Consider the following 24,594-nt stretch of genomic DNA (forward strand, 5'->3'; position numbering starts at 1 on the left):
CTCATGTCCTCAAAAATGCTAATGTGATTCCCAAGCACCCTTGCAACTCTGACAGTACGTCAGGCGGGTCCCTACTGATGCCTCTTCCATTCCTTTTGAGAGGTAAGGCCAAGCCTCTTGATTTACAAGGTCAGGAACCTGCTCCTCAGGCTGGAAAAGTCTGTGCTAAAGGTATAATATTGCTCATCACTTGGTATTTAAATAGTGGGTTTTTTGTTTTTTTAGTAAATAGGCAAGTCTCACAGTGCTGGATAGAATTTATACTGATTGAAGAGACCAGATTATAAACCTGAGATGAAGTTACCTCTAGAGTAAAAATAAATAAATAAAGACTATCAAAGAAGCCCCAAGCCAACTCTAAGACCACATACTTCACACACTTGACAAGCCCTTCTCTGGTGAGAGCAAGTCATGATGAAAGTTTGTGGCTTCTGTTATGAATTTGACACCTAATTCTTATGACTCCACTAAAAAGGCAGAAATATATGAGGCAAATGGTATAGGAGGAATGTGCTAGTCTGAATAAATGATCAGATTTCTTTGGAATCTGAGCTAAAGATAAGCTTTAATGGTATTGTTAATAATAAGACTTTCTTACATTTACTAGATTCTGAGTCTGGTGTCCTTTCCACCAAGTCAAAAGGAAGACACTCATGATCTCCACGACTTCTTCAAGGAGTCTGGGGCCTTTCAGTCTGTCCTAGGTGCCCCAAATCCCACAAGACTCCTCCCTCTTACTGTCCCCACCATCCACATACTCTCTGAACTTTCTCAATAGGAGTGGATTCAACCAAGGGTCACAGTTGAGAGTATTAAAGAGATGTTATTCTGACACTTGTTACAACTGTAAGGAAGACTTTATTCAAGATTATTACAATAGGGGTCATACAATAGGAGAGAGTAATTGTGCTCAACTTCAAATACAGTAAAGATAGCAGAGCAGGGGGATCGGTGGGTGGAAAATTGTTAAGAGGAGACATCAGGATGGGGGGGATTCTTGCTTAACTGGCCTAATAGGACTCTTGCTAAAGATAGGTCAGGAATTAGACATCAATGGTGGAGGATAAGGAACTTCATTAGATGTCAAGGATTGCAGGATGACTTAGCTGGATTTTTTGCTAAGAATGACTTAGGGCCCAAGGACAACTCTAGTAGAAAAGAGGGCTCAGGGAAGGCTGTCTAAGGTTTGGTCAAGAAGAGTCTTTGTCAGGAGTTGTGGAGCTCTATCAGGGCTCTTTGGTCCTTCCAACATTGAAACTGAACTCCTAGGCCCACCTTGGTCTATCACAAAGGCTGGGCTCTACTTCACCAGGATAGATTGCAGATTTGAAATTAGTAACAAGAGAAGCTGAGGCCTGAATCTGCAACAAATGTGAACTAAAGAATCACGTACCCAGAATTCCAGGCAAGCTGAAATTCACTTCCCACCCTTTTCTCCCAGGGAAAGCCATCAACATGAAGAAAATGTAAATCTCTACTTCCATCAGTGGAAGTCAATGTCTAAAGAGAAACCGAATGGAATCTGAGACCCAGACTTGATGGAGCGGCCTGGAGGAAGGAGTGTCATTGGTCTTATAATGCAGCATACCAGAAATGGAAAAGCAAAAAGCAACATTGAACCAGAGGCTACAGCACCTAACATGATACTTAGCACAATGCGGTTGCTTAATTAGTATTTACTGAGTAAATAAACTCGAGAGTCCCTTTCTAGCTCTAAAATGCTACTCTATTAAAATGAAGGGACTTACATATGCCACAACATGGGTGAATCTTGAAAACATTATGCTAAGTGAAATAAAATAAGCCAGTCACAAAAGGACAAATACTATACGATTCCATTTACGTGTGGTACCTAGAACAGGCAAATTCATAGAGACAGAAAGTAGAATAGAATTACCATGGGCTGGTGAGAGAGAAAACATGGAGTTATTGCTTAATGGATACAGAGTTTTAGTTTGGGATGGTGGAAAATTTCTGGAAAAGGATGGTGGTGATGACTGTACAACACTGTGAATGTACTTAATGCCACTGAATTGTACACTCAATGTTGGTAGCATTTTGCTTAAAATGGGATTAAAAAAGATAAAGGGGTACAGCTCAGTGTTGCTGTGTTTAAGGGCAACATAAATCAAAGATACAATGCTCCTATATTAGGATTAGAAAAAGGAATAATTACAACCCAACTTGGCTTCAAACCAAAGAGCTTTTAATGGTGTTTATTCCCCAGAGCCCTAACAGGGGTGGTCTTGCACATGCTCCACGATTGTCTTCAAGCCGTGCCAGGTCTCTTTCACTGTGGGTAAGATCTGATTGGCCGGCAGGAGGATGTCATATCGACCTGTGTCTCTCAGTTCAAATGCAAATGAGTATCTGATGCCAGAGTCATAGGACCAGTCAATGCTTCCTCCACTGGCTTGGTCTGAAGGGTAAATGAGAATAAGTCTGGTTATACTATTCCCCTGGCCTCTCACAGCTATGTAACCTCTACATTAAGTTCCACCACTAACAAAAATAGGTCAGGCCCCTATCTGCACAGACCTTGAGGACAGGGATAGAGGGCCACGCTTATGAAAAAATACAAGGTGTTATTCAAAAGGACACTATACTTAGCCCTCCTTTGGTGTTCTTAGGAGCCTCTGGCTTCACCTACCCATTTGGAACCCATTTGGAATCCTGCCTGCTCTCCTACGGGCACCTTCTACAGCTTAGGGAGGCTACATCACTTCCTTCTTTAGTTGGGTGCTAGGTGTAAACATTGTTTTCTCTGGTGGGAGGAGAGGAATTACAAATAGAGGAAGATATTTGGTCCCTGCCCTCAGGGGACTCTCAGCATAATGATGGAACAGGCTTTGTTCTAATATCAAATAACATGCCCAGCACCTATATGTGTAGGTAAAACCAACAACGTGCACCTGTGTAATATGTGGCCACTGACGTGACAAGTGATAAAGGAAGGTAGCATTACCCTACAAAGACTTCTGGCAATCATGACTCAGAAGAGCTGAGCAATGGGCCAGCTCTGAGGCCCGACCGAGGGAGGGTGGGTGGAGATCAAATGGAGGAGATGGCTGGGATAGAGATGGGGGAAGTCACCTAGTCCCTAAGAATGGGGCTGGGCAACGGGGAAGACCAGGGAGGTTATACCAGGGAAAAGCAGGACTAGTGGTTAATACTGGGAAATAATACTATAAACTCTTGTGTCTTGTGTCTTTGCAGCTGTGGTAGCACCTGGTAAATAACAAATACGAAGTGGTTGCTGACTTGAATTGAATCTTCCTGGGTACCAAAATTGCTAACTTATACCTTTGGTGTGGCCACTGGCCACATGACACAGATGATCCCACTAAGAGGTCCACAGCGGCCTGGCTTCAGATTGAATCCTGATTCTGCAAATCATTAGCTGGGTGACCTAAGGCAGTCACTTATCTGAGTCCCAAATGCTTCTTCTGTCAAATAGGGATAATAATACTACTTACTTCACAGGGCAGTGAGAATTCAATGGGATAATATAATGTTTAAGATTCTATCACTTGTTGAGTGCTTATTAAATGTGTTGGACATTATGCTAAATTGGTTTATTTAATCTTCACCTGCGTCACAAAGTATATATTAGTATTAGTCCCATTTTACAGGTGAGGAAACTGATTTCCTCTGTCTGAGGGAAAGTGAAGGAGGTGGGATAAGGTGTGCAGAAGCGGCACTCAATAAGTGTCAGTTGTGCTTACGATCATCGTTGCCAGTAAGTGACTAAGATCCCATCCAAAAAGCTGGACCACATTAAGGATCAGAGGTGTCTGGAGGAGAGCAGTTCACCAGGAAACTAACAAGCAACATGTATATAGTGCCTTCGAGTTAGTAAGCTCTTTTATTCTACATTCTAAATTTAGAGCTTCTCGACAATCCATTTCACAGATGAAGAAACCAAGGGAACTTGGTTTGAGTGACCAGGCTTGAGTGACCTGCCCAAGGTTACTTGATTCCAAAGTGATGGAACTATAACTCAAACCCAGACCTCTCTCGCCAAGGTCTGTGTTTCCCCCCGCCCACACACACACCTCTCTGAGAAAGACTCAGCAGCAGCTTCTCTTGGACCAAAGACCTGTTGTAGTGCAGCTCCTCACAGCCCTTTGCAGATGAGAAAGGGCCACGTCTTGGGTGGAGTGAAGCAGGTATTCAGCCCAGAGCTGCATACCAATGCAGGGCAGGAGGCAAAAAGTACTTAATTGGGACTCGTTCTTAGAGGCAGTGTACTTGTCCAAGCTGGAATGAGGCCAGAATCGAGGATGACAGAGTCAGCTCTGGACAGAGATGCAGCCAGAACTTGCTTGACCATTAATGGTCACATTACCAAAGATCAGACACCAAACCCTATACTTGTATGACATTTGCTTACTAGAAATATCTTCAACATCTGTGACTTTACCAAGAAAAACACACTAAATGTCAGTCTTTCAAGGTCTACAGTACTTTTTTTTTTCTTAATTTATTGATTGATTGAATTTATTTATTGGCTGAGTTGGGTCCTTGTTGCTGCACACAGGCTATCTCTAGTTGTGGCGAGCCGGGGCCACTCTTCATTGCGGTGTGCAGGCTTCTCATTGCGGCTGCTTCTTTTGTTGCGGAGCACAGGCTTCAGTAATTGGGGCACACGGGCTCAATAGCCCTGGCTCATGGGCTCCAGAGCACAGGCTCAGTAGCTGTGGCACACGCGCCCAGCCGCTCCGTGGCATGTGGGATCCTCCTGGAGCAGGGATCGAACCTGTGTCCCCTACACTGGCAGGTGGACTCCCAACCACTGTGCCACCTAGGAAGTCCCTACAGTACTTATAAATACCTCAGTTAAGGAAGGTGGAAAGCTAGATTCCTTGTAATAAAATGGCTGAGACCCCATGTGCATGGGGGCAAATGATGCCATTCTACTGACATTCTGAACTCCAGCCTCCACTCAGAGGCAGCCAATCAGAGAAAACATGCATTCCTTAGCCTCAAGTGGCCATCACGGCCTTCTACCCCACTGCCACCACTCAGAGGGCCCTCCTCCATGGAGGCTCCCCCACCTAAGGGGAGGACAATCCCACGTGGAACACAATTTAAAAGGCCTTGGCAACTGTAAGCAGCTCAGTCTTTCCAGAGCATAGCCTAAAAAATATGTAGCTAGAGCTCCAAAGCTGTTCATTACATTTGACTTAGGAACCATCTAAAAGAAAAGGGAGTTTGTGCCAACATGTTCAGAGTAGCACTATTTAGCAAAAAGCTGAAACAATCCAAAGGCCCAATAACTGGAATATAGCAGTATAATGGAATAACAAATACCCAGAGTGAGAATACATAAAACTATGTAGGAAATGTACAATGGAATACTACTCAGCCATAAAAAAGAATGAAATAATGCAATTTGCAGCAACATGGATGGACCTAGAGATCATCATACCAAGTGAAGTAAGTCAGAAAGAGAAAGACAAATGCTATATATCACTTATATTGGAATCTAAAATGTGACACAAATGAACTTATCTACGAAACAGAAACAGACTCACAGACATAGAGAACAGACTTGTGGTTGCCAAAGGGGGTAGGGAAGGGATGGATTGGGAATTCAGGATTAGCAGATACAAACTATTATATAGAGAATGGATAAACAACAAGGTCCTACTGTACAGCACAGGGAACTGTATTCAATATCCTGTGAGAAACCATAATAGAAAAGAATATGAAAAACATTATATACATATGTATAACTGAATCACTTTGCTACACAGTAGAAATTAACACAACATTGAAAACAATTATACTTCAATAAAATACATTTTTTACAGAACTATACAGGAGGGTTTCCCTGGTGGCACAGTGGTAAAGAATCCACCTGCCAATGCAGGGGACACAGGTTTGATCCCTAGGCTGGGACAATCCCACATGCCACAGAGCAACAAAGCCCATGCACTGCAACTACTGAGCCTGAGCTCTGGAGCCCATGAGCCACAACTCTTGAGCCCATGTGCCACAACTACTGAAGCCTGTGTGCCTAGAGCCTGTGCTCCTCAACAAGAGAAGCCACTGCAATGAGAAGCCCGTGCACCACAACAAAGAGTAGGCCCCACTCACCACTAGAGAAAGGCCATATGCAGCAGTAAAGACCCAACACAGCCAAAAAAAGAAATGAATTTTAAAAAAAGAACTATATAGGAAATGATGTTAAATGAAAAAAGTTGAACACAGACATTGATTACAGGTAGATAAATATATTTTGTGTTCATTGACAAAACATTAATGAAATTGAAACTGATAATGAAGCATGATCATTATTAGACTTTTTTCTATGAAGTTTTAAAAATACATCATAATAGCAAAAAAGAGAGAGAGAGAAAACCACAATCTGGGAAAAAGAAAAAACAGAAACTTTCATGATCTGAAACATTACCAGATCAATAGTTTTGGGACTTCCACTAAGTGTTGTAGATATGGTGAGTAAACTATTACTCCTCTGCTCTCCAAGATTCCCATTAAGAAAACCATGACTGGGACTTCCCTGGTGGCCACAGTGGTTGAGAATCCGCCTGCCAATGCAGGGGGCACGGGTTTGATCCCTGGCCCAGGAAGATCCCACATGCTGAGTAGCAACTCAGCCCATGCACCACAACTAATGAGCCTGCAGTCTGGAGCCTGTGAGCCACAACTACTGAAGCCCGCACACCTAGAACCCATGCTCCGCAACAAGAGAAGCCACCATGATGAGAAGCCCACACATCACAACAAAGAATAGCCCCCACTTGCAATAGCGAGAGAAAGCCTGCACGCAGCAACGAAGACCCACTGCAGCCAAATAATTAATAAATAAATAAATAATCCTGAAAAGATAAGAGAAAACCATGACTAACAAGTGTGCACTCCCTCCTACAGATAGAGCTATGTCGGTGCCCCAGCATGCCTGCAGACACTCTCCTCTCGTTCAAGCCTCATCTGCCCACCTCTGCTCATCCCCTTCTTGTCCCTCTTCTCCCCCTCTTTGGAACAGCACTACGTTGGTCACGTCTTCTCTCTCCAATATCTTCCACCTCTCCCTCTCTATTGTTCCTTTTCCCACAGTCAATGAACAAATCTCTTATCTCAAAAACACAACCCTCCATTCCTCTCTCTCCTTCCCTTCTCATCCAGGCTCCCCCAAAGAGTAGTCTCCTGACTCAGCCTCCCTTTTCCCCCATCCCCCATCCCATGTACTCCTCCAGTTACCCTCACTCTTCTGAAACTGCTCTTACAGTCACCATAATCTAGTAATGAAAACCCAATGGTAAATGTTCTGTCCTTGTCACATTTGACTTTTTTGCGATCTTTTTGTCAGTTAACCACTGCCTCCTTCCCAACAATTGCTCCTTCCCTGGTTTCTGAAATGCAAGGTGTGTGACCTCTCTGCCCAGCCCTGCTGCATGCCCTCCATCATTGCTAACCCCTTCTGCTGCCCAGCGATTTCCCCCTTCACATGATCTCCTTGCTCTCCTGTTCCAACCATCCTCTCTATGTCAACGACCCCTAAATCTCTCTCTCTCTCACGAATCCCAAAGCCTACAGGACATCTCCACTTGAAGACACTACAGTTATCTCAACCTCAACATGTCCAGAGCTGAACTCATTATCTTTACAACCCCACCCCTCCTTCACCTTCCTGGATGCCTCCCTCAATTAATGGCACCATTCAATGACATCAGTGAGAAACTCTCCACTTACAAAATGACAAAGCCTTTCGATTTTACCTTGTAAATGTCTCCCTTCCATCCTCACTGGCACTGCTGTAGTGTGGGCCATCATCTCTCCTCTGAACTCTTGCAGCTCTTCTTGTGGGATGTTCCCACTTTTAGTCCATCATCACCCCACCCTCCATGCTGCTGCTAATGTGCTTTATCCCAAACACGATGCCTCAGTGTGCTTACTGCCCTGCTGAAAACTATCCAGTGGCTTCCAGAATCCTTTGGGTTAAAACCTAAATTCTTTAATATGGCACACAAAAACCCCCCACTCCTCATGTTACCACTTTCATTCCTCCCTGTAGTTCACAGAGCCCGTCATGCAGTTTCACACATCTGTGCCTTTGCATGTGCTGTAAATGAGCCAGAATGTCCCATTCCTCTTCCCCTTCTCTAGCCTTCAAAATCCTGCCCTCTTCCTAGATGAAATCAAATCCCCCCCAACTTTCTAATACTTTTGTACCATGTATAGCCTACTATTGCACATGTTATACTAAAGTTTGTTTGTCTTCCCATTCATCTCCCATATTAAACAGTGAGTTCTCTGTGGGTTCGCTGTGTCTCCAGTACCTGAAGACATATATATATAATCATATACAATGATTAGCACTTAGTACATGCTCAATAAAACTGTATTGAACATGGTGGGTACCTACAAGAGCCATTTGTTTCCAAAGGATCCATGGGCATGGGAGCACTAGGGAATTCCTGGGCATTCAGCTGTGGGGTCCTGCTTTTCTGGCTTTGTCCATAAGGAAGTGAGGACATTCCTTTAGGGAACTAAGAATCTGCATGAGGGTGCATTAGGATTTCCAACAGCACTGCATTCATTTCTTGTTCTTATCTCGATTTACTATGGGAAAGAGGAGCATCAGAAAGTCTGACAGGGGCTCCCAAGCTTCATTCCTGCCACTGCTCTTATTCTTGACTTGTCCTCCTCTTTGTTTTCCCAAACTCTGCATGGACAAATGGCTGCAGCAGAGTATATCCATTGAAACCTCTGGGTCCTCGTAAAGGGTTGTACCCATTCTGTCCCCTCACACAGTCCATAGGTTTATTTAGGGTGTGAGCCTCTCTTAGCCAAGAAATGGGTAATTAATAAAAGTGATATCTTAGGTCTGAGTCTTGATAAATGCCCATTTTCAGGCAAAGAAATTCCACACAATGAGAGCAAGCTGTTAAAGATTAGGACAAGCAGAGCAGAGAACACACAACTCAAATATTCAGGAAGTTCTTTGCTCTGAATACCGGGTAGTAAGTATCTCACGGAGGAGACCTAGCCTCACTGAGAAAAATTAGAAAAGTCTGGTTTTCCATGCATGTTTTAAGGCCTATCCATTTCACATCAGGGCATTTAAAGGATTTGACCCCAAATCACATGCCTGCTATCTTAGTGGGTCACTTGTAGAAACGCATTCGATACTTACAGATGACTGAGCAGAGAGGTCCCACTTTGTACTCGGTGCTGTACAGGCTTGTCAGACATTGGGCACCCTTCTGGGCCACATTACTCTAGAGTGAGAGAACCAAGGAAAGGTGGGTGGATAGTGCTTGTCTCTTGGAAGAACAGATGCCCAATAGCAGAATGTAGAGTGGGACAGTCTGATGAACTGGACTCTCTGGTTAATTAAGCCCAACACCCTTTCAGTTTCAACCATTTTCACTGGGAAGTAAACACAAGTTCACTTCTGTTGGCTCTGAAAATACAACAGACCCTCATTGTTTATCCGATCACCCAGGGTTTTGCAATAAATACACCAGAGTCATTATTTTGCCACCAGCTCTCCTTGTTCAGGAGGGTGGATGGAAATAGGGCGGGAGTAAGGGGCTAAAAAGAATGTGTACTGACCCAAGGATGTATCCAGGAATTTGGTGTGTGTGTTTTTTTTAAACTAGATCCCTACATTGGCTTATTTCCCTATGATTGTCTCTTCTTCCAAGAAGTAGAGCTCAACAAAGTATTTTCCATTATTTGAGGGTTCCAATTTTGACTGATTGAGGCTTTACTGTCCTTGCTAGGGATAAATGTAAGGTCCTGAACTTGGGTCCAGGAAAACAACTGTACAATTACCAGATGGGGGAAACCTGGCTCGGCAGAATCCTCAGAGAGCCTGGGGGGTTCAGTTGTCAATGAGCCCAGCATGAGTCAACGGCACGACGCCACTGCCAAAAAACTAATGTGACCCTCGACTACATAAGCTGGATGTGGGCAGTTATGGTCATGCTCTGCTCTGTGCTTGTTAACCCACAACACAAGTTTTACATTCCCTTCTGGGAGCTGCCCTTAAAGAACACAGACAAACCAAAGCACATTCGTAAAATAGCAACCACAAGGGTGAGGGAAGTTGGGAACATATTCCGAGTGCTTGAAGGACAGGGGTACTTAGGAAGGATAAGGAAAAACCTAGGAGAAGCAGGTTAGTAATCTTCAAGTAATTAATGAACTTGTCTTTCGGAGGGAAATAAACTTGCTCTCTGAAGCAAGACAATTAACCAGGGCTGGTACATGAAGACTGTAAGCAGAAGGTTTGAGCTCAGACAATCAAATCTCCCCCAACGTGGAACAGGCTCCCTTGGAGGCAGGGAGCTATCCAATTATAGGTTTGATGACTATGTGGTAGAGATTTAAGTACCAGGTTTAGATAACGTAAGGTTGTCAAGAGCTACTAAAAGTACCTTTGATATTCAACCCTGACATTCTTTTTCCCCTGATTCAACCTTGAGTGATGATATTCACCATCAAAACCCTGAAAACTGCCTTATAGGGGCTAAAATGCAGCTAATGAAATGAACAATGCAGCTGAATTGGAATACTCTATTCCATTTCTGCCAGCTGCTGACAAAAATCTACTTGAAAGTAAATTGACCAAAAGGTCCCATCTCAGGGCTTACCTGTAATATATGGGTTTCAAATACCAAGCCTAAAAGCCAAATTGGAAATATCTGCATGTTCTCTTCAGCTGGGGATAGCACTTGCTCAATTATAAGCAGCCCCCTGAGATGTCATCATCTGACTTAAGGTTGCCACCAGTTTGCTCATTCCTGAAACAGGAAAGATGATGGAGGGTATCACGTGATACCTTAGGGAAGAGTTTTATGCCCAACATACACCAGTGCAGCATGATGGCAGATCATAGAGCCAAAGACACCAGGAACGCATAAGGCAAAGAGCTGGGAAACAGCACTGCTTAGCACAGAGCAACAGACTACAGATCCAAGAGCCTCAGGTCCGAATCCAAGTGGTTATTTCCTAAGCAACAGAAAACACATCCTGGGAATTTATAGTCAAATCAGGGTCCTGCTCATCTAGAGTAAGGCAACAATAATTTCATGAATTCTACTTTCGAAGGAAACTTAATTTAGGCAAGTCCATAACCAGTCTTTCAAACCTTTGCCTGTATCACAGTCTTCTCAGTGGTTGGACATATTATGTCTCATTCATGTTTGTAACCTGTTACTAGCACACCCCCGTCTCAATACCTATCGTTATGACTGCAACTTATTTGTCCACACCATGGATGTTTGTGTCCAAGCCAAAACGAAGTTTCAGAAACTCACCAGCTCATCAAAGTTACGTGACTTGGCACATGTGAACCCAATAGTGGAACATCAGCAGCTGGGAATGGCTGTGGAAGGTAATGAAGGCTTTGACTTTTTCAAGACTCTTGATGAAGTCCACTATGGATTTCACTTCAACTTCAGAGTTGGCACTGGGTCCATGGTATGAATTGGAGCAAAGGTTGTTGCTGGCTCCAGGTTCTGATGGGATGCAGAAGAAGCCAAGTGAGAACAGTGAGCTTTAAGGAAACAGTGTATGGAGGCAGTTACCATGCATCACTCAGTTCCTCCTCTGGAAATCGGAGCAAGATTGTCTTTGTATTAGATTGAGTTACTACCTAAAGACACAGGCAGGAGACCTAATTTAAGAGATTCTGGACACATCTCTCTTCTTTAAAAACATGGTTCCTCTGTATGGCAGAAAAAGATATCAAATTAAATTATCTCCTCTCTGTGGGAGTTATTGGAAGAAAAGCTAGATTTAATATTATAGATGGAATTCCTGCATCAGCTGGGAGTTGAGCAAGCTCATTTTCTGGGATTTCTTCCAATTCTTAGAGTCCCAGGAGTAGAAGATTCTATGCATCTTTACTTCTAAGTCACAAAGCCACAAACGCAAGGACCCTCTGATACCCTTTCTGTGGTGAGGAAGTCACAACTACCTTTGACGAAATGGCTACTTTGGGCCTCATTTTCTCAGCTACTGGAGTTACTCCTGACCACTGTAGTGGGCCCACTGTGGCCTGGCCAGGGCTCTGAATACTAGAGAAACTCTGAGGGGACAGGTAGAGGCTGGGACTCCCCAGAGTCTCTAAACGATACAGACAAAGTATATGTACAACCTGTCACCTCATTTTGAGATTATTTAATAAGAACAACATCCCAGGAAAATTTTTGAATTGCTGGACATCGTTCAATATTTTAGATCTGATGCTTTGATTTTTTTTCTTTCCTACACTAAAAGAAAATTGTAAATGTGATGAATGAAGTTGCCACTTGTCCACATCCTGTCACAGTTCCTTAGTGTATCCTTTCTTGGTTCAATCATTCTCGTTGATTCATTTGTCTTACAAGTCCTTAGTGATCGCCTTCTGTGTGCCAGACACCGTGCTAGGTGTTAGGAACACTGCAGTGGGAAAAAGACAGTTTGTAACTTCACTGTTATCATACCCAGTGAGGAAACACCAAACACATTTTAACTCTGTGATTAGAGAAACATAAGGGGTTTTTAACTGGTGCCTGAAAGCAAAAAGGACCCCCCCCCCGATCAGCCTGGCATTGGACACCGAAAAATTAGAGCTGCAAGTCAACAAAGAGCAGGAAACGAGTATTTTCTCTTTGAATCTATTTTGAAAATCAATTTCTTAATCTTATTTGTACTTCATTTTAGTTTTTCTTTCTCGAAGCCTCCATAGATGATACACTGCTTCTTCTGTGACTAGATCCCAACCCCCTCTAGTGGTTGGTTCAGGGCTTCCTGAGGCTTCCCGCCACCACACAAAGTCTTGCTCTGGAAGCTCAGAAGCTGAGCCCGGATACAGCGTATGGGAAAACCAAGATGTGACACAAAATATATTAAATGCTCCTCCGAGCTCAGTGACAGTGTTGTGCACCCATGAAGGGAATTTAGTGAAGTGTTTTTCAAATAGGTTTTTAAATAGCTTCAATCCTGAATGGGCTTAGCAGGCTGACAGCACTGCAGAGCCATATGCAAATAGCTAGTTGGCCAGACAACATCTGACTGCCCCTGGGGGCAAGTCCCTGGGCTCACCTCCGAAACCTGAGTCCCAGTTCTGGTTAGGATCAACACCAACAATGAGGGTTCCAGATACCTTGAACCGGGGCTTCTGCCACATAGGATTCTCGAGGTATGGGAGGGGGTGGGGGGTGAAGGGGAAACTGAGACGAAGCGAGAGAGTAGCACAGACATATATATACTACCAACTGTAAAATAGATAGTCAGTGGGAAGTTGTTGTATAACAAAGGGAATCCAACTCGAGGACAGGACGGAAGATGCCTTAGAGGACTGAGGCGGGGAGGGTGGGGGGGGACTCGGGGGGGGGAGTCAAGGAAGGGAGGGAATACGGGGATATGTGTATAAAAACAGATGATTGAACTTGGTGTACCCCCCAAAAAATAATAAATAAATAAATTTAAAAAAATATATATATATAATGGGGAAAAAAAACTGGTATTTCTGACTCCTGGGAAAAGAATAGACACTCAATAAATTGTGTTGGAAACATTGGCTTTCTATGTAAAATAAATGATATCCCCTTATCACAAAAAAAAAAAAGCCAATGGAAAGAGAAAACAGTAAAAAAAAAAAAAAAAAAAAAAGGTGGTCATTCTAATGAGACAGTTCCTTTAGAATTCTGGTAATTTCTCTCGTTCCCTCCCGGGAAGGCCCCTTTGGAATTGTGCCCATTTCCCTTGCCCACAGACGTGACCAGTTGTCCTCACACAGGGTTCTGCTTGGAGCTTCCCGGCCGTCTCACGGAGGCAAGAAGTAAATAATCCCCCATCTCCTCAAATGAATGCCTGCCAAACCATGTTCCGTAGAACTGCAGTCCTGTCAAATGTTAACAATACAACAAACAAGAACAACAAAAAACAAAAATTAAAAAACAAACAAAAAAGGTCGGGAGAGAGCAAGGGTTCTGTGATAGAACATTTGGGGAAAACATAGGGTTAAATTGGCTAATTTACTTCAGAACTTCTAAAGGCTTTTTTGGTTTTTGGTTTTTAGTTTTCTTAAATGCTTTAATGTTTTTCATGAAGCTCCAAGAGAGGGATACAGTGGGCGGTATTTCCCAAACTTGACTGTGAAACCCTTTTTTCATAGGGTATCTCATGAGATGAGTACAAGTGTTTGTACAAGTTCCTTTTGAACAGGCATTGAAAAACGCTATCGTAGTCAGCTCTCTCCAAAAATAAACTTGAAGCTCTGATTCATTTTGAGTATACGTGGGGTCACAGTTGCCATAATGGTGTTTTATAATGAGATTTTTAAAGGGAAAAATAAAACTACATAACTCCTTTTCGTGATATAACAGAGGATTTCTTCTAAGTAAAATGCCAGATGCATTGCACTGCCTACCTAAATCCCACAGCAATCTAATTGTCAGCAGGTAACATCCGCCTCCTCTTTTCTATCAATCCTACCACAAAAACACAGAGATAATTGGAACAAATCTCCTAGGTGACTCACGGTGAATACTGAACTCTAATAGCCCAGACTAACAGCTGAAATGGGCTCTGACCAAGGCAATATGGAAAGATATCACGTGTTGGAAAAAGAAATTATTATAAACATTAGTAGATGCCTCAATTCACAGCCACTACTGAGAGATGAGGCATTCCGTTTAGGGTAAATCAAGAACAGAAAGATGATTTTTATTTTGTTTTGAAGTTCCCACACATCTCCTTAGACTCTTGTTGAAGAGAACAAGTCCAGGCTTACTTTGGTTTAAGAGAACACACAGCCATCGGGGTTGGTGGCCGGCAGCGGGAAGATATCCATCGTATCCAATCAAAGTGATGGATGGGTCACTTCCATAATCAGAAGCAATCTGAGCAGAGACAACAACACATATGTTAATCTCACACTCTCCTTTCACCAGGGAACAGAGGCGAGACTATTAAGGTAATGTTTTTTCTAAACATGAACTATTACTGCTGGTCAACAAGAGTCTTCCAGGACCACAGCCCAATCTCCTGTTAATGTGTTTAATATGCCAGTGTCGATACTTTTATTGCCAGTCAGAATAATTTCCTTACAGTAAACAAAAATCAGGTATCACATCCATTCTCTCTCAAAAACAGAATTCTTCCAATTAATTTTGGTGAGGCATTTCGCAATGGTGGGCAACAGTGTATGTAGCTTATAGGAATCTATGAACCAAAGAAATTTTTTCAGTTTCCTTAATCATCACACAGGCTATAGCTTCCCAAAAGTACTCACAACCAACATCAGATTATTTAAATATGCAGAGACTTTTCTAAAGATCCAGAGAACCGGTTAAATTCCATTTGGGGAATTACATTTCTACTTGTGATCAATTGCAGTAGAGCTGAAGTTTCTGCTGGATTAAAATTTATTCATTTCCTGTGCTTAGCCATCCTAAGGCATTATTATTCAACTGTTAAATATCCATTTCATAATACCCTAAAGGTAACCGCATTTTAATTGAAGGGAAAAATGTATCAGCCAGTATGCACGTGGTTGCACATGCTTGAATGAGCTGATGTGGATTGATTTCCTTTGCTCATGAATTAACATTCTGATTTATAGCATGTCATTTTTGAATTACTTAAGAAACACCAGACTAGGTCACACCCAGCACGGTGTCCTGACTGTAATTCCTATGAACATGTGGAAGAGAGGTATCACTACACCCTAACTTTAAATCAGATTTGGAAATTTTTCAGAACAACCCAAAAACCCTTAACAAGTTCCACTTTGGATATGTAAGTCAAAGTAAACTCTTCCAGCATCTGAGCTCCTTTTGTGATTTTATAGATTTCTAGTACATCGTGCCACAACCCTAGCAGCTCCAGGCAGCAAAGCAATTTTCTCTAGTCTGTTCTTATGCTGAAATCTGACTCCTGGGGTCCTTACTTGCCACCCTCTTAATCACTTCTAGCTCTCACAATCTTTTAACAGAGCACACAGTGACCAGCAGGCTTGGGGAGGACGGGGCGGGGGGAGGGGTGCATGCCAGGGTGCTGGATGGGGCAATACCAAATTAAGCTTGAATGGGTCTGTTTCCTGCCTGTGTGACAAGAGAAGGGCTTGGGATGAGACTGTCAGACATAGGGCCACAGTGACCGCTGTGAGAGTGGGTAGGGCCTGACCCCAGAAAGACAAAATAACTGGAGAATTTTGGGTAAAATGACATTATTTGCAGTCCACAGCGCAGTAGCTTGTGTAACCCACTCTCCCGCATGGAGCCCGGCCTCTAGCCAGATGGCCGACTTGTCTCTGGTGCTGAACTACAAAACAAACATGGAAATGTGAATGGCTCCACTGCCTCAGACTCCTTGTCTGTTCCTCTTTCTGTACTTGATGTGGTGAGAAGGAGGGGGTGTAGACAGAGATGCTGTCGATTAACTTTTCATTTAACGTGGGGTTTTTTGGTCACCTTCCTTTAATGTAAACTTAAATGAAGGCTAACAAAGAAGTGCATCCTTTGATGTCTGTAAAAAATCATTGCCAATAATGGGATGACATGAAAATATGTTCATCATATGTTGTAAATTTTTTAAAACAAAGTACCAAATAGTATGATGCCGTTTTTATTTTGTAAAAGGCTAGCTCGTATGTATGTATACACACATACACACACAAACATAGGAGAAAAAGGGAAGGGGGGAAGAAAAGAGAAGAAGAAATAGAAAGACACACGACAAAATGTTAATAGTTATCAATCCCATAGTTTTGGAATTAGTAAAATAGGCATGTTTTTCACTTTTTGTTTGTTTCTCTGTTCTCCATTTTTTGCAGTGATTGTTATTTTTGTAATAAAAATGCTTCTGATAACTTTCAAGTCCTTCATAAAAACAGGGTGGTAGACTCTGGAGGTGCTTTCCAGAGTTTAAATTTTATGATCTAAGTGACTCAGTTTTATTTGGAACAGTGGCTTTGCCAATTGGATCAGTAAATGGGGAGGAAAAGATTATTTTTGCACCATCAACTTCTATCTTCGTTCAGCATTCTAAACATCACAGATAAGGTAAATGAGAAATGCAAATCCTTGCTAAAAATTACTTTTCACGCGTTTTGAGAGTTTTAGTTTAAAATGTTTCATGCTTTTTCCTCCAAAGAGCTCAAATGTAAAAAATGGGGAACTTTGGAAAACAACATTCTCAACCACGAACCGCCAAACCACTGTGGAGAAGGAAAGGCCAGGAAAATTCAAGAGGGAGAAGAATCCTGGGTTTACTGACCCAGTTGTGGAAAAAACAGGGAAAAGGAAATAAAGAGAAAATAAGGTAGTAAATATGAATAAATGTGCCACGGTATCATAAAGTAGGCAAACCACTCCTCCCAGGCCTGCTTTGGGAAAGCCGCTCCAGAGAAATCCATCTGTCCCAGTGAGGCCATTGGTTCTCAGCCATAACGTTTCCAAATTTAGCAGGGAGTTGTGACATTATCTTTTTTTTTTTTCCCCTTAACAAACTCTTTCTAGGAAATCTGGGGAAATAATTTTCACTCTTTTTCGAGGCAAGGCGAAAAAGCTTGAAATTATCACCACTAAGACTGTTGTCAGCGCTTACAGGTTGGAGTAAAACCATAACCTTTTCCGGCTAGCAACTAAAACATGCCTGCGTTTCTGGGCATTTGCCTCTGCCGTTTCGTTGCCCGTCATTCTGCACACCACAAGAACTCCTTTGGTGTTAAATGCGCTCTGGCAAGTACTTGGAGATTTTCTTTCTTTCTCTTTTTTTTTTTTTAACTCCCGGTTTAACAAAAAAAAAAAAAAAAAAAAAAAGGAAAGAAAAGAGGAAAAGAAAAACAAGGCACAGCACTGCTACCTTGATTAATTACAGAGTACCTCCCCCATTCACCCTCGCTCTGCGGCCCCGCACCACCTCCCGCCTCCCCCGCTTACCCAGGGGCCCACCCCACCTCCCCCTTCCTCTATTCCTATTGGCGCTTACGCCTCTGTTTCCCTGAGAGCAAATCTATCAAGACGAGAACAATAATTCACTCCTGCAGACCTGCGTCAGCTTGTGCAGTTAAGAGAAAAGGAAAAGAAAGGAGGGTGGGGATCGCGGGGAGGTGGATACTCAAAACCAGCAAGGGCCGGTTAGGAGGGGGGAAAAATAAAAAAAGAACAGTTTTGCAGGCAAAGGCGAGACTGACTGCCCGCCCGCCTTGGAGGAGCGAGATTCTGGAAGCATCAAAATCGCCAGTGCACCTGTGTATCTTGAGCACGTTCATGGGCTGTTTTTTGAAAGAATAGCCAGTGTTCACTTTGTTCACTAGACCAGGGTGCTCAGCAAGGAGGTTATCCATGTCTTGGAAAACCTGAAAAGTTTAAGATGAAGAAATAGGCATTTGCAAATGAATAATCTGATGCATCTGTTAGTGACTTTTGTCTCCACCGTTTCCATTCCCTCAGGGAATGGAGAGGGCAGCGTGACAGATGCTGTGGGACTGGGGACGCTGGAATCAAAGCTAAGAGATGATGAGTCACTGGGCCTCTGCAGGGGCTGGGAAAGGGGAAGCCATTTTGCTGCTGGGAAGCCAGCTCTTTCCACCTTTGTTCTTCAAACAAAATGGCACTGCTCTGGTTTGCCTGTGGTTTGCCTCAGCCCAGCTCTGAGGTGGAACTTCCCCAGCCAGAATGCTTCTTGCCCTCACTAGCAGAAGAACACAAATGGTAGCAGTACCAAAAAAAAAAAAAAAAAAAAAGGTGGATTTAGAGGCAGCCAGGCTGGTTCAGGCCAGGGGGCAACAGGGGTGCCTGCCTCAGACGCACTTCTGCCACCAGCTACTTCGGCTCCTATTTGCAGGGCTGATTGCAATTCTGTACACCTGGGGCACCCACGCGGTGTCCATTGCTGCGATTGAGACATGCCTTGGCGTGTCTCGATTGAGACCAGCATGAAAACGTCTCCTCCAGCTGTTGCCAGCATTTGCTCTCCATAGGACACAGACTCCAATTTGTGAGACCAGGCAAAGGAGAGAGCACATCCTGTTAAGGTCACTCCCTTTTCTTCCTCACTCTTTGTACTGGTCCAAAGCCCCTACTCTGAAACCCTTAGGGGCCACACATATTCCAAATTAAGAATTGGGGGGGGCGGGGAGGGGGAGTGCATTTTTAGAAAGGTAGGGAGATGTATTTTACACGTGGCAGTGCTCTACAGTCAAGCACATTAATATTTCTGGCAGTGAAACAAATGAGTAGCAAGTCAGTTCAGGTCAGATTTTGCCCCTAAATGAGTTTAGGTCAGGGCAGGGTTTGCCACCAAATAAATTCCAAGGGAAAATTTGTTTTCTGAGTTACTTGCATTTTAGAATTGCCAATTTGGGGAACCAGTACCTACCAGATATCTCCTCTCTGGCTCTTTCCTTCTCCCCCACCTGTCCCCTGAATCTCCTAACCCCCATCTCCTCATCCCCTCCCCCCACCTCCCAAATCAGCTAGTGCAAACAGATCCCTGTGCCCCCTGAGAAAAGCTTTGTGTGGCAAAGAGGCAGATGTAGCACTGTCCAGGTGATCCGGGTGAAAGAAGGAGGCATTCTTCACACCAACAAAACTCAGGAAAGACAGCAGAGAGATTGCACAAGACTTTGCTGCAGTAAGGTCTAGGAGCATTTGGCAGGTTGGGAGACCTTACCACTGGCTGGAAGTCAGGGGTATCAGGGTGTTCCCTGATTCCATCATCAGTGGCAGCCATGAAGCATAGCTCTCAAATGGCTTGTGGGCAGCACGGGTCAGAAATCAGCAAGGGGGCCTTGAGGGGAGTATGAGCATGAGAGGCTGTCTTGTGCTCACTTAAGCCATTCCTGCACACTTCTAAATAATGCAGTGGCTGCTGAGATGGGCAGGTGGGCTTCAGGTTCCAACTGAAGGCAGTGACACTGAAGCTGGCTGTGAAATCCTAGGGAAGCTTGGAGACGTTAGGAGATAATATAAGAATAATTTCCAATTATATCACCAAGTGGAAGCACAGGCCTTATCAGAGGAGAGCATGGCCCATTTCTCTGATGGTCATTTTGAAATACCTACCTCTTCCAAGGTATGATAAGCCTCAAAGTTGAAGTTACCTTTCCATTCTCTTCTCTAAGTAACATTTCTTCATTCTCCTTGTCCAACAGAACCTAGCATAAATCAGTTGCACCCATGATTAGTTTGTAGCAATGCATTTGAATCTACAATTGTGAAGGAAGTGGTGACTCTCAGGTCCCTAGTCCCAAGCATTCTTCTTTCTGTCCTATAGGCTTTGTGGTCATGCCTTTCCCTAATTCTGGCAGCACCCTGAAAGAGAATAGGGCATTAACAGGACTTTGGGCCAGACAAATACTGCAAATATAGGATGATAGTCAGGTGGTTGTCTTATGGCTCATTCTCCCTTCTGGGAACCCAGGGTCGGAGGTTACCTCCAATTAAAAACTAAATGAGTAACATTTTACTTTTACCTACTTTGACTCACTCTTCAGTTTGTACTTTGTATCTCATGCCAGAGACTCTTTTCTGCCCTTTCCATTACATTTTTTATTACCATATCCCACTTGTACCAAATGCAAAAAAGAGAGGGATAGAATCTTCCTACCCACTGCAAGCATAGCCCAGACTCCAGAAAGGCCCTAGTGGCACCCACAGGTTCCTTCCCTGGCAGAGGGTACCCAAAGATAAAAGAGGATGGGGCTTCAGTTCATATGAACCAGCAAGTCTCTGGAAGAGTGGGCTGTGGGATGGTTACTTGAACATCTTCAATCATGAAGGAATAAGCAATTCCCTAAGACTCTAAGGAAACTTTGACTGCCTAGATGCTGACAAAGGGGACATGGGTTGTCTCTCCTGGGACAGTGGGTGATTTCCAGAAATCAAGCTGAAAGGGATAAAAGACCAAGGCAGTGACTGGGTCAGTCCAGGGAAATGGACAGCTCAGCATGGATAGATTTCAAGAAATCAATTCATATCTATTTTACCTCAAGTCTCCAAGACTAGAATCGTTATAGAATCACTATGATGTTGCAAGAAGTTATTTTAAATATCCAAGCATCAGCATATGTGTATATTGTTTTTCCCCCCATATGGTTAGATATTAAAACTGGCAGAAGGTAAAGACTATTTAAGGCAGTTTTTTTAACAGTTGACATTCAAGTGATCCAATTCATTTCATAACAGAATATTAATAGTGTAAATTATTTAGGAGGAAAATAACGTATTAAAGGTGTTCAAAATTTTTTCAAAATAACTTTCACCTTTGATTTCTCTTTTCATTCTTACAAACTACGTGTGAGGTAGAAGAATGGTATATTTATCCTCATTATACTGAACGGGAAAATGAGATGCAGAGAAGGTAGGTGACTTGCCCAATGTCATACAGTTGGGACTAGAGCCCAAGTGTTCTGGATCCCAGCTGCATGAGTTAGCATTCCACACTTCATATCAGAGAAGACAAGAAACAATCCAAAGTAAGAGGTCTCAATCATTGTGTCTAACTGTGGAGTATTCACTCCAGGAAACAGGAGCCCCCTCCAGGACAGATACCTGAAGATATCTTCAGCCTCCAGTTCCACCAGATTTTTTATTTGTTCTTCATTCCTTGGTATGATCTCAAGAACTTGGTCTCTGAAAAATATCAACCACAGACATGACCTTAAAAACAAAACCTGGACTCTGTTTCCTGTTGCCTTCTGCTCCTCTTCGTCTCCACATATGATAGATTAATGCAGCAGTCAGTCATCTCCTTGACAATCGAGAAACTAATAAATAGTATACTGATCCACATCCCCAGAATGAGTTGATACGATGACTTCACTTCCCTCAAGGAAATGTTATATAAATAATAAAGAGCTGTACCTACTCCTAGCAGGAAGTTTGCCAATAAAGTTACCTTTCCTTTAGCTAATGATTATCAAGTAACACCTGCTGCTCATAAAGCATTGGCTTTTAAAACTTGCCTGTTCCTGTTTTTCAGAAATGTTTTTAAAAGGTAGAATAATTAATTTGGTGCTTGTAAGTGCTCAAAAGAGGAATCAAATTTATGTCTCAGTAGACCTACAGTGGTGGTGGTGTTAACTGAAATGTGTCAGAGTTCCATCTCCAAACCCCATTCATTTGGCCCAAACTTGGGGTATTGCTAGAGACAATTGAGACCCAGACAAATCATGGTGTGTGTGTGTATGTCTCTCTCTGCATGCGCGCATGCACGCGCGCGCGCACACACACACACACACACACACAAACACACACACACACACTGAGGAGTGAAGGATAGCAAGGACACCTTGGCAGCAAAGAGAAGTTGCAAAAGAAGCAGACATATACCCTTAAAAAAAACTGCAGTAGTAGAGCTGGATTTCTTATAGCCCTTCCTTGATGACAGAGGTTTTTCCTCTCTCCCTTTCTCTGAGTAGGCTGACTTCCTGAGTCACTGCCCTGCTTATGTGCAGCGGGGAAGGGATTGGTACAGAGTCATAGTAAGGGACCAGAGTCCAGACCCTCTGAAACCAAGCACCATCCAATGTACTCCAGCGGAATATATAAGTGATAGAATGTGAGCTCTTCAAGGCTCTGCGGCCTCCCTGTACCCACTGACCATAGATGATCTGAAAATCTTTCATTTGAGTCTCATTCCTTTTGGTTAATGTATAGACTCCCAGGAGTCCTCCTTTTAAATGGAAAGGCACTGGGAAAAGTAATACATTGGGCTAATATTTCCTGGTGTGTGTTGTAAGGAATAATAGCCCTTTGAGTTGTTTGGTATAATAAACAAACAAACAAATAAATAAAGATGGGGAGGAGTTTGATAATCAAAAAAAAAAAAAAAAAAAACAGGATAGCTGCAGTAACCTAGATCCCCTCATACAGATTTACAATACACACTAATTTAGTAAAAGTAATTTATTTGACTACCCACTTTTTCGGGCCAAATTTATTTGGCCACTTCATTAGTTCCCTGGAACACTCTTCAAGAAATGCTGTCTAAAGCTCTTCATAGAGTCTTGAAACCAAAGTACTTTGGAGCAAAGATGGATCCTACAAAGCTATAAGAGTTGGATTTGGGCTGAAGTCTGCAACTCTGGTCCTCCCGCTTAATGAGATCCCACTGCCTAGACACTAGATCTGAAGATAGGGAGGACTTCAGCTGACATGGAGGATGATGTTCAGAAAGGTAGGGAGGAGGATGGGAGAGCAGCCCATCACTTACTGAGATGACACTGAGAGAAATGACCAAACAGCTTTACTTTCACTGATGTCTGTCATCCCCACATTCTGATCATCAGTGGGGGGAATGATTAAGAACAGAGAGAAATACGGTGCATGTGCTCTGTTTTCACTTTGGGGTGTTTTTTTTTTCCCTTTAAATTCATTCATCTCTTTTTTTTTTAATCATTTCTATTCTTTCCACTACCCCCCTCTTCAAATATAAAAGAACTCTGAAAATGTCGAACACTGACATTCATTATTCTGCAACAATCCAGTGAGATACTCTGTGAATCAGGTAAGCAAAATTCAGATAGGCACCAGAAAGCATAACTTACCCCACAAATGTTTCTTGATGGTAGATATTCCCCCACAAAGGGCACCAAAAAAAATAGGATCAATCTCATAGTCAAGGATCTTCCAAGAGTCCAGAATTTGGTGTCACTCCTGAACTTTATTTATAGGGACCACGGCTGAGGCTGATCTGTTGGCAGTCTAAGAACTCAAGTGAATTCCCACATGGTAAAATTCCCAGCTGCATGTCACATTCTCAAGGTTGTAGACACCCACCTGTGTGATATCACCAATCCATACATTTTACATTCCTACAATGAGATAACAAACTTTGATGGAAAGAAAACAAAATTGCTAGAGCATACCAAGGGCAAACCATGCATTTATGATTTAGAACATAAAGTGCCACTAACTCGGACCAGTGATAGAAGCCAGATTAATAGACCTAGAGGTTAAAGTCTTTTCTGGGTCTCAGACAAAAAAATAGGCACAGCATTTATTGTAATTACTCAGGCATCCTGTCTATCACATTCCATTAGATGGCTCATTTGTTTATTTTTATAATGTTTACCCTGAAACACTGCAATCACTTAGTCCACATCTGCTGAATCTCCCTGTAGATATGGCCCATTCCAGTCCTCACTCTACATTAAAACAAAACAGAAGGCCTTTTAATATTCAATTTTGAACTGTTTCTAAAGTGATCCATCTGCATTTGTACCAAATTGATGTCCCTGTTTCTGTGCTTTTTCCCAAAATGAAAATGTCTTTCTAATTATGACAATGAAATTGCTTGTTACGGAAAGTTTAGATTAAAAGGAAGTGTTTTATTTAATCACCAATAATTCCTCCACCCAAAGAAAATCATTTAGTGTATATCTTTCCAAACTTCTTTCCATGTTTTAGAGCTTTTTCTTAAACAAAGATTAGACCATAATAATTAGACCATTTTTAAACAAAGGTTTTTTTAAACAAAGGTGATCTGTCCTTGTCTATAAACATACATCTACATTGATCTGACTTTGTTCTTCATTGCAAAAGGAGAAAGAAACACCTTTCTATTTTTAGGAATCATATTTTATTATATCTTAGTCTTCACACATTATTTTCAGCCTAG

General features: G+C 42.6%; 1 protein-coding gene across 1 annotated transcript; it reads right to left on the reverse strand.

Moving 5' to 3' along the window:
* Positions 1-2,231: 2,231 nt before the first annotated feature.
* CPA2 (carboxypeptidase A2) lies at positions 2,232-23,590 on the reverse strand. The gene is given in 15 exon segments (XM_057732549.1): positions 2,232-2,419; positions 9,164-9,248; positions 11,295-11,333; positions 11,335-11,495; positions 13,066-13,156; positions 14,759-14,828; positions 14,830-14,867; positions 16,195-16,285; positions 18,219-18,328; positions 20,037-20,092; positions 20,095-20,128; positions 20,731-20,870; positions 21,535-21,605; positions 23,522-23,565; positions 23,567-23,590. Coding segments are annotated over 15 exon segments (1,242 nt in total).
* Positions 23,591-24,594: the final 1,004 nt, after the last annotated feature.

The sequence above is a fragment of the Hippopotamus amphibius genome, chromosome 4, assembly GCF_030028045.1.
Source record: "Hippopotamus amphibius kiboko isolate mHipAmp2 chromosome 4, mHipAmp2.hap2, whole genome shotgun sequence".
Taxonomy (NCBI): Eukaryota; Metazoa; Chordata; class Mammalia; order Artiodactyla; family Hippopotamidae; genus Hippopotamus; species Hippopotamus amphibius.